The 19502-nt window shown below is 34.9% G+C and overlaps 4 protein-coding genes across 4 annotated transcripts; all 4 read right to left on the bottom strand.

Moving 5' to 3' along the window:
* Positions 1-498: 498 nt before the first annotated feature.
* LOC123215891 (E3 ubiquitin-protein ligase ORTHRUS 2-like) lies at positions 499-6150 on the bottom strand. The gene is made up of 9 exons (XM_044636172.1): positions 5585-6150; positions 3832-4364; positions 3168-3293; positions 2653-2752; positions 2505-2566; positions 2310-2412; positions 1975-2119; positions 1435-1649; positions 499-1194 (listed from the first exon to the last, which is right to left on the bottom strand). The coding sequence occupies exons 1-9, from the start codon at positions 6047-6049 to the stop codon at positions 805-807; spliced, it is 2139 nt and encodes a 712-aa protein (XP_044492107.1). The 5' UTR covers positions 6050-6150; the 3' UTR covers positions 499-804.
* Positions 6151-9694: 3544 nt separating this feature from the next.
* On the bottom strand, positions 9695-12926 carry LOC123216396. Its single transcript, XM_044636813.1, has 6 exons — positions 12741-12926; positions 12533-12652; positions 12380-12469; positions 11446-12056; positions 10966-10988; positions 9695-10209 (listed from the first exon to the last, which is right to left on the bottom strand). The coding sequence occupies exons 1-6, from the start codon at positions 12891-12893 to the stop codon at positions 9890-9892; spliced, it is 1317 nt and encodes a 438-aa protein (XP_044492748.1). The 5' UTR covers positions 12894-12926; the 3' UTR covers positions 9695-9889.
* Positions 12927-14022: 1096 nt separating this feature from the next.
* Positions 14023-15021, bottom strand: LOC123217599 (heavy metal-associated isoprenylated plant protein 28-like). The gene is made up of 3 exons (XM_044638688.1): positions 14758-15021; positions 14577-14652; positions 14023-14497 (listed from the first exon to the last, which is right to left on the bottom strand). The coding sequence occupies exons 1-3, from the start codon at positions 14761-14763 to the stop codon at positions 14094-14096; spliced, it is 486 nt and encodes a 161-aa protein (XP_044494623.1). The 5' UTR covers positions 14764-15021; the 3' UTR covers positions 14023-14093.
* A 1595-nt stretch (positions 15022-16616) lies between these two features.
* On the bottom strand, positions 16617-19062 carry LOC123217486 (floricaula/leafy homolog). Its single transcript, XM_044638542.1, is given in 4 exon segments — positions 16617-16791; positions 16794-17127; positions 17541-17887; positions 18492-19062. Coding segments are annotated over 4 exon segments (1149 nt in total). The 5' UTR covers positions 18934-19062; the 3' UTR covers positions 16617-16765.
* Positions 19063-19502: the final 440 nt, after the last annotated feature.

Raw genomic sequence — 19502 nt, 5'->3', positions numbered from 1 at the left:
GCGTCAAAAGATGCAAAGTCAGAAGGAGGAGGCGTCGAAGAGGAAGAGTAAGTGCTTGAAGATCATCAGTCGTTGCCGAAAAAATTGAATTTGAGAGTTTGAAAAATCCTAGGGAGAAAATATAGTTTTTGAAAACTTGGGTTGAGAAAAAATTATCAGTTTTTAGAATTTACGGAAGGAAAATGATATGACTAACATACTCAATTAATTTTAAAGATCCATGGATGGATAAATGAGATTTTTAAAGTTAACGAAGAGAAATTTGATAAATTAGCATACTTTGGATGGGAAATAGCCCTTTGGCCTTAAAAAATCTCAGCCTTTCATGTTCAATTTGTAACTTTTAATATTATTGAGGAGTGGATAAAGATATTTTTGTCTTTTCATTAAATTTATAAAAATAAATAAATTTTATTAACAAGTTTAATAAATAGGTTAAAAAAATTTAAAAAAATTATAGTTTCATCAGTAGAAAATAGCAATTTGACCTCTCCGGGGTACATCAATAAACTTCACTATTATGAAATAAAACTACTCAAAGTTCTTCAACACATGTATTGCTTCAAAGTTTCATAAAGAAACTGTGTACAGGTAAACTCGAACGGAAGACTTACAATCAGCCTAAAAATGAAATGAAAAGAACAAGAAAACCTGTGTATAAACAGAAGCCTACTCTCCTAGTTATTGGTATTCCAATGCCCACCCCATCTGATATAACAAAAGTCACCTCAAATGGTGCCTTCCAATTCTTTTCAAAGATAACAACAAATGAAATGAGTCAGGCAGGCCCCCGACTATCTGATGTCATTTGGGAGGTGAATCATTCGCTTCCTCTAATGCTTTTCCAGCTTCCATATCCTTGCTGCTACAATTAGTGAGTTCTGCTTTACCTTGAGGCACTGTATCTAAACCATCACCATTAGCTTTCTCTAAAGTGATATCATTCTCCTCTCCATCAATTTTGTTTCTTTTTTGTGGCCTTTCAAGTTCAACATTAAACGAAGGATTCTGCAGACTATCTTGTGCACTTGTTGCTTCAGAATTTTCTCCACTACCTTTGCTGGTTTCACCTACTTCATCAGAAGCTCCCTCTATGCCATCTGTTTCTTCTTCGCTCGGTTCTTCAGCAAGTTCCCCATTCTCTTCATTCTTTTGTTTAAGAGATTCAATTACCTCACTCAACTCCCTATTGACCTGTGACAGTATACACATATAAAGCTAAATTTGAGTAAATTACATATTAACGTTTCTCAAGGTTTCCAAGAAGTTGAAGGGATCGAAAACTAAAGGATGAGTTCCAAGGTGCTTTCAAACCCATATTGTTTTAGATTTGAATAATTTTAATAGTATTTTCATGATATCACTGTCCACTGAAAACTAAAGCAGTATATCCTCTACTATGGAACTAAAAGAACAGATGCAAATATCTCTTACTTGTGGATCCTTGAGGAAATCTGAAATGTCATTTGGGCAAAAGGGGCACTTCATGACATTTTTCCGAGACCGAAGTGTCCTTCCACCTCCACTTCTCTCTCTGACAAAACTTTGACCAGAAAATGCATCATCCAAACATGACTTGCAAAAATTATGAGCACATGGTGTAGTTACTGGATGAGTCATGACTTGCTTACAGATCAGGCAACTAAATTCTGCAAAGGGAAAGATTCCAATGTGGTTACACATATACCATATATAGCAGAGCAATTGATGAACCAAAATCATAAATAGCACCAACTAATCTGGTTTTAGTATGGAAGCCACGGCAAGTCCACCAAGACAATTATTGATAGACTCAACTTCAACTTTGAGAACTATAACCAACAATCATAATTGCATAACTTATATGGTTCAGTGATGATAACAAGAACAAGGCCAACTTCAGACAGAAAAAACTGATAAAACATATCAGAGAGTCAGATCCAAAGAAATGATATTGTCATGGGTGGGGTAATTGGGAACAAAAAAAAAAAAAACCTTTTAGGAGCCTCTCTCTTATAGTCATACTCAGCCCTCGCTTCAGGGCTCCACTGGGTCTTGCCTTGACAACTGTATTCCCTGTAGATACTACTACTCTGCTGATGGGTGGAGGTGTAATCCACTTCCAGCAGCCATCTGCCTCCTGAAAAAAATTACAGAATGTTTGAAACAAGGAAAAATGTAAAAGTTAAGCTCACTAGCAAGAGAATTCTCAACAACTGAAATCCTACGGGAAACTTATTCACTGAGAATTTCCTCAATTATTCTGCAACTTTTTATTACTGATGTGGTGCTTGGCTTTACCTTTAAGAAGTAAAGTTACACACACTTACATAAAAATCCCATGATGGACTTTCTTTTCTCTTTGTAATGTCAACTGCAGTCTTTAGCTCTGGAATTACAGGCAATGGTCGAGGCCGGTCCCCACGCAAATCACTGCAGTTAGGTAGATAGGATCCAATTAAAAGTCGTTTAATAAAATATTAGTAAAATCAATTAACTAAACAACTAAACAACCAAACACAAACCTTGTCCATGGGGCAGGATCATTATCACACCTGACAAATAAATATCGACAAACTTTGAAACCCTAATGCAGAAAAAATGTCATCATCAATATTATTCTGCAAAAGCACAACCGAATGGAAAATTCCAATGCCATTAACATCTATTTACTTGAATTCCAACTTTTCGCCAGCATTCCTCAATCCTATAGATTCCATCATACCGCAACCCTTTCTCTGGGGCATACGAAGATCTCTTCTCCTTGTAAGATCTGTTCAGCACAGAAATGGAAAACAATGCTACAATTTATACACATATATAGCAAAACAGTTGTGTAAAATTGTTGCAGTTAACATAACTCATTCACAGCTGAGACTATTACAGGATATTTATGATTTCCGATACTAAATATCAGCACGAAGTAAATTAGAGGCCAGCATCATAACACCGGTACTAGTCTTTTGGTTATTAACAATTAACATAATTTAATCAGGAAATTTTACCAACATAATAATTTCCAAATCCAAGTATGGGAACCAAACAGATTTTTTATGACCTTGATCAATCACCTTAAGTGCAAGTCTTCATCCAAGCTCAGCTGACTTAATCAAATATTCCATAACACAATACTCAGAAACTTGCATACACTGATAGTAAAGGTGAGGAACATTAGATTTGACACCTACCTAACAACTCGAACAGGATAACCTTTCTTGCAACTGACACGTAAAGCCTCGTTCAGTTTCTCAAATTTCTGATCAAAAGACTGATTCTTGTTTGTACGCCTATTACCTGTGAGGTCACGTCCTCCACTGCATTTATGTCCATGCAAACAAGTCAATATTGATAGAACACAAGAAAATCTCTATACACTAAATTGTAGAGAATATCCCCAAAGATAAAGAAAAGAAAGAAGATAAATTACCAAGTACAAGAATGAAACAGTAGTAGATAGAAATAGAAATTTCTGATAGGTTAGGAGATGCAAATATTTAAAGCCAGAGAAAACCTGAAGTTTCACATAACCAAAGATAGGAAATAGAGAAACTGGATAAATATACAGTGGGGTGGCTCAAACTATGGATTTGCATCAAATCTGATCCTTCAAACAGAAAAGAAATTTATATATTGCAAAAAAAGGGTCCAAACCCCAATTTAGAAAATTGTTAGAGGTAGAGAAACTAAAGGTCTAGTAGAAAACATGACTGAATATACTAAGGTACTGCAAGGCTGAGGCTAGCAATTGTCATATTTGAAATTTGAAATTTAAAAAAATGCAATACAAGTGAAAAATTAAAAGACCTCTCACCATCATCTACCAATTTAGAGTTCAACCATTACAAAACATACCTTCCTGTGTAAAGAAACCACTCTCCATGATCCTCATCATCTTTGTATCCTCCAGAGAGCACAACCGACTGAGCACCATGTTTGGATTGCCCAGCGATCCCTGCAACAGGTGGAAAGTGCACACCCCATTGCCGACATTCCAGCCGACTTTCCCATGATTCACCAACAAGAACACCCTGATTCCTCTCTGGATCATTTTCAGCCAGGATAGGTCCAAAATGATCAGAAGGCACTGTGACAAATATCTTGCCACTTGCAGCATTGGCCATCCCATTCTTCTTTGCACGCTCAGTAGTATACGCCTTCTCCGGCTTGTCCTGATTATGAACAAAATGGTACACCTTTGAAGGCCCTCCATTGACCATTGATTTTGACATCTTTGCCATACGAATGGCAACGACAAGTGTAGAATTGATGCGAGGCTGACTTGCCATTTTGGATGGAATTGTGCATCGACACTTTGCACAAGTGTGCTTTCCCTGCCCGATCCATTTCTGGAAGCATTTTAAGCAAAAATTGTGTCCACATGGTGTCTGAAACAACAAGAACAAGACAGCTATTAATATCTACAGTTTATAATCATAAAGTTAATCTTTGCCCCTTCCTTTTATGCTTAACGAGTAGATCTCTTATACCAATCACAGCAAATTGTCAGTTGGAAGACGACAAACAAATCTATCAATTGAAAGGCGACAAAAAATTAATCAATTGAAAGGCGACAAACAAATCTATTAGTTGAAAGACGACAAACAGATCCATCAAACACATATTTCACAAACTTTTAACTTTTTAAATGGAAACCCACTTTGTCCAATACCCATTGATACAGCAACAATATAATCCCGAGAGCTAACTACCATGTTCCTGGAAAGAAAAAACATCAAAATTCTATTTACAGAAAAGCTTCTGTTTTATTGCACAGTTTCAACATACTCCAACAGGCAACAACAGAGTAAATGCACAAGAATAGCAAAGTGGGCCATCATTACCACGGAACAAACCATAATAGACCTTGTCATTACTTTAATTCACACTTCGCCATGATAAGGGCATGAACTCTGAAGCTATGTATAGAAAGAGATTACCAACTTGTACCCTAAAGAGGAAGGATGGAGGAATCCATTAACTTGGCAACCATTAAATTAGTTATTAAATAATCACAATCCATGGAGTTTAAGCATATAAGATAGATCTCAACAATTGAACTGCAATCAAATTAACAGAAAAGGTAAACCATTTGAATCGAATATAACCACAAACTATCAGCGTCAAACAGTCTTTGGTACCATGTTAAGGCACACATCACCCCAAAGGGCATTCTACGTTATTAAAACATTATCATACAATAAAATTGAGAATATTAGGCAAAGATATCTGAAACCGCTATCTTTATGAAAAGTTTTAGATAGATTAAATAAACATGAGACTTACAGACAATTTTCCTAATCATAAATGCTTAATTTTATAGTACACTCTAAAATTAGGACTTGATGCTGTCATATAAAGAACACATGGATAGAAAGGGAAATTGAAACAAAAAAAAAAGAAAAAAATTAGTAGCAGCATGAGTCTAAATTGCAAGATTTACGATGAAAATAGGGATCAAATCGCTAATTATGGAGGATAAAACTAAAAATCAGTGTTTAGCAACTTAAAAGAAGAATTTTAACAAGTCAAGTTCAAGACAACTGAACCAAAAGCTCAACAAAATTCGTTTCAATGAACAAGTATGAAATTAACAAAATATACTTACAGTGACAGGCCTTTCAGGTAACTGCATACAAAATGAACAGTTCAAGCTCCCACCAAAAATATCCAACACATCATTTTGACCATCATCATCCACCTTCTCTTTCCCTTTGTTACTCTTCGTCGTCTCATCACCTCCGTCCGATCCAGCCTTTCCGCTCATCAGCTCCTGCCTTCTCCTCGCCTTCTCGCTCTCCGACAGCGTCATGTCAGCCTCGATCGCCATAATCTCGGCGACGATTCCGCCTGTCTCCACGGCCTGTCCGGCGACCGCACACGAGTCTCCAGAACAGTCCGGACAGTTCCATTGGAGAGTGTTGGCGAGTGATTCCGGCGGACTCATCAGACACGCCACGTGCCACGGAGTGGCACAAGTTTTGCAGATTAGTACCTCCCCTTCGACAGGAGTGTTCTTACACTGCATGCACATTCCGTCTCCGTTGCACGGAAGCTGAGTAACATTCGCCATTAGTGAAAAGCACGAAGGATATGAGCGAAGAAGAACAAAAAGTAAAACTAGACTGGAACCAGCCTTTCTAAGATTTTTGGTGTTTCTTTGATGATGGATAAAATGGCGTCTACCCAGAGGCCTTTATAGGAGTGAAGACGGCGAGTTTTGAAAATAAATTGAAATTAGGCCATGATCCAGTACGACGCGGGTGTAGGTTATTTTATTGCATGGCATTCCAGAGTGGATGCATCGTGACAAGTCAAATTAGAATCACGTCGTTGTCACTCACTGATTCGAATCTTGCGTTGTTGCAAAATTTCCTTTTGGAGGAAAAAGTTTCTCAGAAAGAAATAGAAAAAACGAGGATAATATATCAAAAGACGAAACTGCCCAGAATATCCGTTTGTTATCTTATTGCTTGTTCTTGGTAAAAGGCTTCAAGGTTTTTGCATTTTAAAGTGAAAATACATAAAATGTTTCAGAAATTAGTGATGATATATCAAAATTTTTTTATAAGACTAATTTTGAGTGTTTAGTTAAAAGTGTACAATTTTTTAAATTATATTTTCTAGCTTTATAATAAGATATTGATAAATTTTATCATTATAAATTCTATAATTTACGTCTTTATATAATTAATTATATACGGTTTTGATCGATAACATACCATTTTTTAGTTTCACATTAAAGAGATATAGATAATAATAATTCTCTGATCAGATAAGAAATATTTAGATTATTATTTATAAATCTAAATTTAATGATCGATTTTATAAGTGTTGTTAACAAAGTTCATTAATGAATATTTATTTATATATTGATGTTCTTAAAATCACAAATAATTATATTTAAATTTTGATACGTCTCTTAAATGTATAATATATATAACAACATAACTACAACCTAATTAAAAAATATTTAAGATTAGATAATTTTATATACATATTTAAAAAAATATTGTATTACAAATCATCTTTTACCTTTTTTTTAACCTGAAAATTAATTTTTTTAACTGATAATAACCATTAATTATATTATTATTCGTATTTAAAAAAATATGTATTTATCAAAGAAAATAAAAAATAATAATAAAAAGGGTAGTTTAGGAAAATCAGCTTTTTTTCTAAATTTGTTGGGGGCACTCTTTAGTCATTTTAGTCCATTGAAACAGAAAATTTAATGTACTACCATAAAAGGTCAGATTTTGTAACCAAATAATTATATTTACAGGTAAATCTGATGGAGAAAATAATAAAGAAGGTCAGCTTTCTGTCCAAACACCGTCCACCACCTCCGTCCAACTAATCTCTCACACGTGTTGTCTTTCTATTGAGCATCTGTTGGTAGTTGTTTTAGGGAAATGGATTTAAAAAACAAGGGGTTTTCTTGGCTCTACTTCCACTCAGCCATTTAACGTTTTCATTGCCAAAAAAGAAAAGAAAAGAAGGAAAAAAAATCTAGCACAGCTTCATCCTAAATTGGACCCCAATTTTAATACAGTGCAATTTTGGCAATCAAATCTGTCGTGATACGGTGAGTATGTAGACGTAAAGTTTTAAAAATATTGTAAAAACAATGTATTAAGATAGTTATATTTATGTCAAGACATTGAATACAATATGTATTTATGTATGAACAAGGAATCTAATAATAAAAAGATTTAAAAAAAATTAAAATATTTAATAATAAATTTTATCTTACTATAAAGAGTCTATCATCAAACAAAATGTTATTCAAAAATAAAGAAAAGATTTTTAAATCGGTAATTACATTTCTCGAAAAGGTGTCTTTGAGCCATCAGGAAATTGACTTTTTATAAGTTAAGGTTGACATTAGTTCTGTAAATAGATATGCCTAATTAACAGTTGGGCAAGGGCCCAGCTCTGTTCGGGTCTGGTGAGGGTGTGTCTGGGCTCTGGCCAGGCCCATGAAGTTTTCCTTCCTGTTCTTTGGAAGGAAGGTATTTTGGTTATACTGTGTCATGAATCTGTGAATAGATAATGTGGCTGATTTTTGTATGTAGTTTATATAAATAATTGTTAGGAGTTTGATTTAATAAAAACTGTCCTCGATTTTTAAAGTGTGGGTAGATTTTTAAAAACTTTTCACATTTTCTACATATATAATAGATGTAACACTCCTTTCAAAAGTCTTACCTTTTGAAAGAAAGTGTTGTTGCTCTTGACTAATTATATATAACAAGACAATTAAACATTCTTAACAAGTCAAATTACCAAAATGCATGCAACTATTCTCTGAAAAAAAGGAAAAGAGGATGCCAAAAAATCATTCATAATCACACGAAAGTTGTTATTCGCTGAAAGAATAAGTTTGTTTATCTTCCTCTAAGATTTTGGATTTCTTGCACTGAATAACATGCCTAAAATTAGATAAAATGTTATATGCCATATAGATGGAAACATGAGATGATATCACAATGAGTTTCAACATTGGAAAGATTTATGAATATGCTTGGATTGGAACTTGATATATAAATTTCTTTTTATGCATTAGGATGTAAAGACTATTGTGAAAAATGCTAGATTTAAACTTATAGATTAAAATGCATGGTCGTGTTGTTGGTGGTGAATGGTTGTACACCCAATAGGTTGAAGATGATATATAATGGTTTTACATAGGGTGCATGATTGTGAACTTCATGTAAGATCGCATGATCAAGCATTAGGAAATGCATGTCTATGCATTCAAAAGAATCAAATAATGATTGCAAGGCATGGTGTATGGTTGGGAAAGGGATATAAGGATGTATGGTTGTGAGGTGGAGCACGTGTATGCATGAAATGAATTAAGTGAATGATTGTAAGGTACCAGGGGTGCACAACCATGATATTAAAAGGAGTACGACCATCAATCACTGTTGTAAGGTATATATGGGTGCATGATCATGACTATGGAAGATGCACTAATATGCATATGTTTCAAAGGTGAACAATTATGTAAGGACCATCACACTGTTCATGGTGATTAAATTATAATAATATCCCTATACTATATAATGGAAATGAGGATAGAACGAAGATGTTTTTATAGAAAAGATTTAAGATGATATATAAGATATTGGTGTCTAACTATATAAATAATAACATAGACCCTAGGCATTTTAGATTCAAACCAAAAAATAAGAAAAATTGCATTAATGAGAAACGATGAAATATTTAGTAAGAGTCACATGTCGTGTGTAAAATGACATAGAATAAAAATTTTAAAAGTCAACATTATATGAAGTTTTTAATTACTTTGAAAGGCATGTTATAGTCTAAGAAACATTTTCTTCCCTAAGGTAAGACCTTAGGTGTGGGGTGTTACACACCCTATCTCTATGTCATGAATTTACAAATAGATATAGACTAAGAAACATTTTCTTCCCTAGAGTAAGATCTTAGATGTAGGGTGTTACGCACCTTACCTCTGTGCCATAAACTTACAAATAGATAACACATAAAACTATTACATATAATTCATATAGCTAACTACTGTCGACAATTCATATAGCTAATTATCTTTTGGCGTATTAAACAATTATTCAATAATTTTAAATGTAAATCTAATGATTACCCGACAACTTATTATGGATGGTTTATTTATTTATACATGTCAAATCCTCTTTCGATCCTCCTGTGTGACAGTGGCAGTAAGCGAATATAATATAATTCACCATCCTCGATTAAATCCTGTGCAATGCCAAGTTGCAATGCAGTATTCAATCACAAACCTTGGCAGTTTCCAAAGACAGCAGCGTTGTCTGGTCTGGCTCACTAAAAAAAAAAAAATTAGATCTAAACGTTTACAGTGGGTGAATGTAGTCGAGACAACAGAGCCTAAACTTTAATAATGAATTTATGGATTGGTATGGTATCGTGAAACGACTTTCTGAATTGCCGCTGAAGGCGATGAGCCCAAGGGAATCCGAGTGTCTTTGCGAGGGACTTGAGGACCCAGTAAACCACTACTCAATGCATTGTTACGATTACGGGAAATAGGTCTATTACCTAACATCAGCCTTACTTCCCTGGTGGGCTTACGACGCTTGCCATTGGGCTCAAAGCACAATAGTCCTCCAGGTCCCATGGGGCTCTCCGGTGCTTTATATCTTCTTTTATTCAATAGCTCCCACAACAAATTGTCATCTTTATCTTCATCTCCCTCCTCGCCTAAGACTTTACAAACAAAGAACAAGAAGAAAAGGGAGCTGAGAACTTAATTAAATTAACTACATAGTCTACATCACCACTATAAATGACATGAGCAAGAAGCTATGCATAGAAAGGTATTACTGACTTCTATCCAAAACAGGAAGGATGGAGGAATCCATTGACTTGGCAACCTTTAAATTTGTTATTAAATGATCACAATCCATGAAGCTTGAGCATATATTATAAGTCCCGAAAATTGTACTCTGATTAAATCAACAGAAAAGATAAAATTTTCAATTGGTTTCAACCACAAGATTTAACCGTCAAACACTTTTGGTACCATTTTAACACATTACTCCAAAAGGCATTCCACCTTGTCAGGAGATTATCATCCAATCAAGTTGAAAATATTGGGTAAAGATACATGAAACCGCTAATCTTTATCAAAAGGTTTGGAGAGACTAAATGTCCATGACCTTTACAGTCAAATTTTCTAATCATAAATGCTTAAATTTCTCGTACACTCTAAATTTAACACATGATATGTTATTAAACACAGAACACATGGATAGAAAGAAGAAACTGAAACGTAAAGAAATAGTAGTTCTATGAGGCCTTATATGATGAAAATCAGGAAACACATCGCTAATTATGGAGGATAATACTAAAAATCAGTATTTAGAAACTTAAAGACACAATATCTTGTGTCATGGATTAAATATAGTATCTTGTGACAACTAATCCTTCCAACAATCGCAAACATGAAAGTTTTTATCTTACAAAACTGAAACCCACTAGGTAATCTATATAGATTAAGAATTATTAATAACAAATCATCACTTTTACCATCTATTACTAACTTGAAAGCATTAACTCCACTGCAGATTTTTCACTAGTAGCCTAGCAAACTCACGCATCTTATCAATATACTTCCCAATGCAATTGGACATACATCAATGCAACAAGAAGATATGCAGCAACCAACAAGGGTGCTTGTTCAGAAAAATAATCAATTGTAAGGCAATTTTATGACATATTTCAACTTTAATATGGGAACAAAACCATCTCAAGATATCAAAAAGGTATTATTAATTATAAAGGCTGGCATCACTAAGCATTAATTTATCTTCATCGGTAACTTCTAATTTTTGATACGATTATGATAATCTAAACTAAATTCTCAGGAAAGCCCTCATCATTAGATGATGAAAAGTGAGATTCGTCAAGCAAATATAAACAGATTAAAAATTAAAGGTTTACCTTCGGTAGAACACAGTATTCTGTTTTGGCTTCCGGGAGGAACCAACCCTCTCACTCATTCTCCTAACTCTCTCTTCTGCTTCCTTTAACTTGCACAATGCCTCTATCTTCCCCTCTTCTGCCGCTCTGACTCTCATCCTTGCTTCCTCCAACTCAATCCTTCCATTTTTTAGTGCTATTACCATCTCCTCTACAACAGCCAGCAAGCGAGAATATGTCCCAAATTTCATATCAGCCTTGAGACCCTTGACATATTCCATCATTGGATTACACATGTGTTCAGCTAAATTCTCTATTAGTTCCTCCACACCATTCTCAACTGAGCCAAAGACTGAACTCATGTAGTCAAATAAGGCTCGCATGAGTTTCAATGTAATGAAATAGGTGTCATGGTTTTGACCGTGAAGGTTGATTAAACTGCACAGGGCTTTCTTGAAAATTTTTTGGAGGGAGGCACGGTGGTTAGCTAAGGTCTGGAGGATATCATTTTGGCGAGAATTGACTTGGGTTTCAATCTTTCTAAGCATGCGAACAAGTTGTATTAATCGTGCTTGTTGATTCTCTACGAGTTCTTTGCCTGCTATGGTAGCTTTTGTAGCATAGTTTTCAACCTGTGGACAAGAAAAGCGATACACCGGAACAAATTGCTAGTTTAGAACCCGTTGGTAAGAATAAAAAACAGGCAATTCCAAAAACACCATAAATACGACTAGTATTGGTTACAAAATACAAATGCATTCTATAGTATGTATTGCTTACAACTAAAGATAAATTCTGATTGCTTGTAAAGACACAGCTTTGAGTGTTTTTCCAAAAAAAAAAAAAAATCTTATGCGTATATTAATTCTAATAAATTAACATATAAACATCGATATATTAGTTACACTTAATAGGAAAACTAGCAATAATAATTCAACACAATAAGATTTTCTACCTGCAATTTGTTAGTTTTTTGTTCTTCTTTTCCTACTGAAAGCACTGATACTGTCGGCGAACCATATACGCCATCGTTTCTTCGTATTTCCTGCAAAATCATAAGTAAGAATCATATAAAGAAAACATAAGAAACCAATTAGTAATTACTTACCTGAGGTGAATCAGTATCGATAACAATGGTAGTAAACCTTCCTTCTTTAGACATTTCGGAAGTTTTGAGTCCAACTAATTTCATCAAGGGAATGGCAAGAGAAGTAAACACTTCCTCTACCTTCAATGTTTTGTTATAGAAGAAAAATAATTGAAATGTTGGAAAAACAATGTAAAATTAATTTATCAAGGAACTGAAGTATAAGTACCTCGAGCAAACCGGAGTTGATCTGAGATTTGAGTCGTTGATACGCCGTCTTCATTCCATGGTGCCGAGAAATAATCGTTGTGAGCTTGAGACGGAGGCGTTCTGCGGCCGCTGATTGGGACACAGAGACCTGTGATCTCTGTAGATTCAGCATTTTTCGGCGGGAAGTCGATGGAAGTAGACTTTTAAATTTAAATATTAACTAGGATTTTCCTACTTTCTATTCGCGATTCGCGAAAGGAGGAGCATAATTTGTTTTAGTTGAGGGGCAGTAATAGAAATTAATATTTATGAATGTGTAATACTATATTTATTTATTTTATGTATATAAATAATTATATATGTTATCATATAATTAAATATTATTTTATTATTAATTCAAAATCATCTAATCGTATAATGACACACATATAAAATATATCTATTTGTGTATTTAAAGTGAGTATACAAAGTTTTATTGTTTATGAGTACAAAACTTTTGACTGTGTGTATGTATATATTTAACGCCAAAGACTTATTCTCAACTAAGGTTTAGTGTATTTTCAAATGTCTACCCGTAAAATTTCAAAAACTCAAATATCCACAATTATGTTAAGATTCATAATTAAGATTAAGAGTAAAACTGTCATTTAATAAAAAAATAAAAAAACTAAAATTTATCTTATTTCCCCCTTATTTTTTAAAAATTAATAATTTCTCTCTCACCGAAAGTTTTAAAAGTTGTAATTTTCCCCTAGATTTTTTTCTCTTCTCCAACCACTTCCTCTGTTTCAATTGATAGTCGATGCTCTCCACCCATCTTTCCTTGCCAGTCACTTTGGAAAAGTAGTTGGCATAGAAGAATCTGGCAAAGATAAATTTGTCTTATCTCTGATCTAATCGATTAATATTTGTTTTATATCATATCTAACCAAACGATTTAAACAATTTAATTTGGTTCAATGTAATCAACTCGTTCATACTTGATTTTATATTTGATCTAAGTGGATGATTCGAACAATTTAATTTAACTCGATTTGATTTAATTACAAAATTGGCTTTTAGATAAATCAAAACCAATTTAGATAGCAGTTAATGGTTCAATCGATTGAGCCAATAAGTTTGCTCTGGTTTTTAAAATGTAAGTTTGATCAGGATTTTAAAACTATAGTTAAAAATATTATTTTATTAATACATTTAATACGAATGTTATTGATTGATATTAAATTGAAAAATTGTATGGATATTTGTATCACTGCGTACGTATAAACCAATTATTATGAATTTCAAAAATTAGAACAATATTTTACAATGTTATGAATATAAATATATGTATTAGACAATGACACTATTAATTAAAGACTAAAAAACTTAGTTACATAATGGAACAAGCATTAGGATTGTCGTCACTGAACATGGCGGAAGCCCGGTCGTCAATGATATGGGAATAAGGAGAGGGTTGATAATAACCATAATCGTCGGCAGTGTAGCCATGCTTCCTGTAATTATATGATGAAGTAGAAGGTAGGCGTTGATATGCACGCTGTCGGTAGGAGACACCTGCAGCAGCTGCAACTTCAACTGGGTTTCGATAGAAGTAATTTTGCTGTTGTTGTTGATGTTGATAGTAGTAGTTATGGTATTCTGGGTTGTAAGGATATGGCCACAGCTCCGCTCTCCTTCCAGTCTTTCTCACTGTCTTCAGCACTTTCTTCTGATCTGCCCATCCCATAACTGTTACCTTCTGCGTCTCCATGTCTATGTCTACGTCGTCCACTCCTACATATATCCATAAAACATGACGACAAACGCTACATAAATACATTATGATTTAAGATAAAGGCATATAAAGCTATACCATCTAATTTTTGAAGGGCTTTCCTGATTTTTTTCTCGCACCCTGCACAATCCATATGCACCCTCATCTCTACTATCTGCAACACAACAACCAAATCAACTCAATATATTTGGCCTACAGAGGCTCGTTTGCTACAGGCAAAGAGTTATATATATATACATATAAAGGGAAGAGGTCGCACCGTCATGTTGAGATCAAGAGATTTTAAACTTTGGCTTGTTACTTCTTGAACAATTTGGTGATGAAGAAAGAACGCAAACACGATGGTACATATAGGCAGATGACAAAGAATAATTTATTTTCCTTTTTTGCCCTTGTGAGAGAGAAAGAGGGATAAGATGGAATATTTTACTAGTAAATTCATAGTCCCCTACAGAGATTTTATTTCAATTTGCTTACAAGATTCCAGGGAAAGTGCAGGGCAGCTGCTTAAACCTGCCTTTACAAGTAAGACTTCGTCCTCTTTAAAACTTAGAAATTTAGTAATATGTGAGTACAAGGTATATATATGCAACCTCTTAATTAACAGTTAAGGCAGAATACCCGTGTTTCTTTCCCAGTAAGCTATCACCCACCACCCCAACTTCAATTAAACTTGTACGATTTGGTAATTGGATCAAATCAAATATATATGGCTTAACGTTTGGATTTGGTTTTCGGGTTCTAGATGATCATAATCTTAATCATTAATTAATGTTTAAGTGGAGAATGAACCGCTTTAATTAGTGCTAATAATAATGACAGATTGATGTCTTTTTTTAATTAATAGCGGTGGAAAATTACACAATTCAAACAAAAATTGGCTACTTGCAGGGCAAGGTTCAGCATCAGATGGCGTAATATGATTACATAATCAACGGTTACAGATTAGTCAGGCGGCAAATAAAAAACAGACTTGAAATTAATTTGGATTATTCAATTTGCGGTCTTTCTTTTATATATTAGAGTAGTCAATCAAGAAAGTACCCAATTACGATATTATCTAGTTCTATTTTGTGGCTAAGACAGTTACGTCGTCAGTAAATTTAAAAATTGTCATATTTTCCAAAATATAATCATTAAATACTAAATAATGTAATATTTAATTAAGATACTAATCCAATGGTGATTATGATTTAGTAACGTCACGCAGAAAATGACGTATGTTTTTTCTTGTTCACCAAAAATTGTGTAAAGTAATTGGAAGTTGCTTATTAATATTTTATTTGATTGGAAGGTACGTGAATTGGCTCACTTCTGCAATGGTGACCGTGACTGCCTAAGTTTCAGCGGGATATACAGCACATTATAAAATTTTGTGTCAGTTTACTGCCACCCAAGCCAAATTAAGTTTCGGTGGAATGGGGACCCAAAGGTGACAGGATTCTTCTTATATATTGAGGAAAATTGTTGCTTTTTCCAGTGCTGGGAAAAACTTGTTATTTTCTTAAAAAACAAAATGTTGAACTTAGGTAATAAATAATGTTCTTATGTATAGCTTTCTTTCAATATAAATATATAATATTTATCTTTTAACAACATAGTTACAATAATAACAACCGCATTATTAAAATTTTTAATTAAAAAAAATGATAAAATTTTAATTTATTAAATATTTTTAACAAAATTATATCTTTTATCTGTAACTCTATTTAAATTTTTAAGAATTAACGAATATTATTTCAAAATTTCACCAAACATTTGGTGAGAACAAGTCATTTGGTTTGACAAAAAATTTAATACAATAAGATTAAATCTGATACATTAAAATAAATAACTGAACTTATCAAGCCTTACTCTCCCCGCTATTTTTAATAGCTATTTATGAATTAGGAATCTGTTTTGGTATTTTAAGCTAATCTCCCACACAACAACTATCTTATAAAAATATATATATGTGAAATCAACTTATGTTGGATAGATACACAAATTATGATCTGTTTTTCTTGGTAAATCTATATTTTCCATTATATAAATTTTGCAATATCATCTCACTTACCTACTTGAAACTTAAATGGATAATAATCAAATGAGATAAAAGAAAAATCAAAGAATGAGTACTTCCGAGTGAAACACGTACGACTAATTAATTAGTTGCTATCCGTCCAAATGAAGTGAGACTACAAACATTGACGAATCAACACTCTAATAACAGACACTGTAAATACCATTAACTAAATTCTCTCTCTTCAGTCCGGCTTTAATTTAATTTAGAAAGGCAGCTGATCAGCCTCGCAGAAACAGAGCTAGAAGCAGCAGCACCATTGCGCTCGGCATGACAGAGTTGACGCAGCCTAGTGGGCACATACCAAATGGCCAGACGAGGATGCGCATTGAAAATGGCATCAATATCCCAACCTTGCCGTGCTGCTATGCCCACAAGTGGCTTATAGCAAGCCTGTCGCCAAGCCCCCACGTTCTCTCCTCTTTCCTTGAAAACCCTCCTCAGTGCATCTGATGCTTCCTCGTCCAGGCAATGCAACGCATAGCAATGCACATAGTGTCTCATTTTTGGCTTGTTAATATAGCTTGCCCCAGCCTTCTTTGCAAACCTAAACACCTGATTTGTCACCTGCGAAAACTCACATGCCCGACTCAACCACTTAATTATAAGGAGTAAACTACAAAATATATAATTATTAAAACGGGTTCGCTTTGTCGCTTTTTCTCTGGAACAGATTAAATGTTCTGTTAAGATGCATGCAAGTGTCCTATGTACAATGTGATGAAGAAATCTTTTAACCATGGATTTGTAGGACAAAAATTATTTAAGAACCCTTCTGCAACCTGCCATTTCGGCCGTACTGAAACTTGTCATAATTTCAGTGGAACAGCTCGTCATTGAAGTACCACATTGGGGTGCCAAATCCCGGCCAAATTCTAGTAACTCCAGCCCGTGGGCTGAGTCAAGTATGCATGGCTATGATTGTAGATTGTAGACCGTCCTTGTGATGAAATGGACGGTGTTGATTTAAAGAATGTTACCTTGGTTGGGCACTTTTCGCCACGCTCCTTGGCGATGTTCTGGACCTGGATCAAGAAATCACGGCATTGTTCATAAAGATGGAAGAGGTAATCAAGGCCGTTCTTCTTGCCACGTGCCACTTCACCAGGCTCAGTCACTATGAAGGGGTGCTCTCTTTGTCTCTCACTACCTACACCGTTCTCATCGTCTTCGTTTTCATCGTAGTGATTAACATCCACTATCTTCCTTTGCTCCTTTCTCCGCCGCGGTTTCTTCCTGTCCGCCACTGCCACCGCCAAGTCCCACGTTCCTCCTCCGCCGCTACCTGCTGCCTCCTTTTCTTGCTGCACTGGTTCCTCCGATAACCCTACCCATGAAAATCATTCCCCACCAAATTTTTAAAAAATCACACATGCATTCTAGTATAATAAATTGTGCAAAACTTATAAAAGTTGACTCCTAAATTATCCGAAAATTGACTCTTTAATAACTCGGAAGACCCAGTATGAGATTAAATGTAAACTGCCCCATTGTTGGGTAGGAATGAATACCATATACGTAGTATATTTCTTTCCTTTGTCACCATATTGTAACTTGGGACACTGATATTTTCAAGTTCCATCCCAATGTTTTGTCATTTGATTGAGAGAGGTAAGTGGAAGATTTTGTCGAAAAAGTTCTGAAGTTCTATAGTTATATACCACACAAGCTAATAACCAACTTTACGTACCAACAGAACAACGTAGCTACAGTGCAATAGAGAGAAAAAAAATCGAAAAAGCAAGAAAAAACTATTGCGCTATAACACTTGTGCTATGGTCAAAGTCCAATTCACTATATAAAAAATAGAATTAAACCAGTCCATTTTAGAGTTCTTTTTCCATTCTTGCAAAAAATTTTAAAGTGTAAAACTAAAAAGAATATAAGATTGACATAAGAAATAGTAGCAGAAAGCTGGAATGATAACATACCTTCTTGAGACAAAGCATCAACAGCGTTGGTAGTATCACCAGACAGTATCTGACGCCTTCGTGAGTCCTCCTCATCAAGCCTTCTCCTCTCAGCTCTAACAGCAGCTTTAATACCATATCTCTCTCCAACAAGGAGTTCCCACCTAAATATCTGAGACAAGCTGTTCATCATCTCATCAAGCTCCTCATCTTTCATGTCCACAAGTGTATTAACTGTGAACCCAAGCTCCGCTATCTTCGCTGCCGTGTAGTACCTTATCCCATAAGCCTGGAACAACTCCTCCAGCCCACCCAGCTCCCTTGGACGCACCACCGAAAACGCCGTGGCCGCCGACAACGGTACCGGTGGTGGCGCCACCGGCTCCAACATTCTGGTCTGTGGAGGAACCACCCCACGGGGGTCCCACTTGAACAAGCTCGCCGTGAAAGCTTCAGGATCCATCCCTCTGAGCAACTGAAATTTTGAGCTCTCTGGATTTGGCGAGCCGTTTGCTTTGTTATAAAGGCAAACTGTTTTTGGGTTCACAAAACTGCCCTTTAAGTCACTGATTTTTATTGTTTTATGATTGGTAACTAAGGAAATGAAAGGGAGTCGATGATGTTATGTTCGGTTGAAACTTGACAGTCACAACTCAACTAGTTAATTTGGCTGTCTTACTTTCCACAACTAACCTATTAGATTTGGTGTCCATTCAAAATTTGACACGTCATTGTAATGATTTCTCAGTAGCCTTCTGGTTCTGCCACAGGTGATCAAAATTACCCGGAGGGTAATTTTGAAGTCTGGTTCATATTAAGTGTTGTGCAAGTGAAAGTGGCAGATCCTGTCTCCTTGACTTTTCTCGTTGCGCGAGAGTTCGTAACTCCGTTGGAGTTCGCTGGCCTGCTTTCGTTAGCCAAATAAACATTCCCTTCGTCCAAGTACCAAACCGCCCCAATTCTTCATTGAAAAAAAAAAAAAGGAAATCCATAAACAACTCTACCTTTATTAACCATCAATAAACCCTAAAT

Source organism: Mangifera indica, chromosome 5 (genome assembly GCF_011075055.1).
Source record: "Mangifera indica cultivar Alphonso chromosome 5, CATAS_Mindica_2.1, whole genome shotgun sequence".
Taxonomy (NCBI): domain Eukaryota; kingdom Viridiplantae; phylum Streptophyta; class Magnoliopsida; order Sapindales; family Anacardiaceae; genus Mangifera; species Mangifera indica.
The sequence above is the reverse complement of the archived record's forward strand: the minus strand, read 5'-3'. Positions and strand labels throughout refer to the sequence as shown.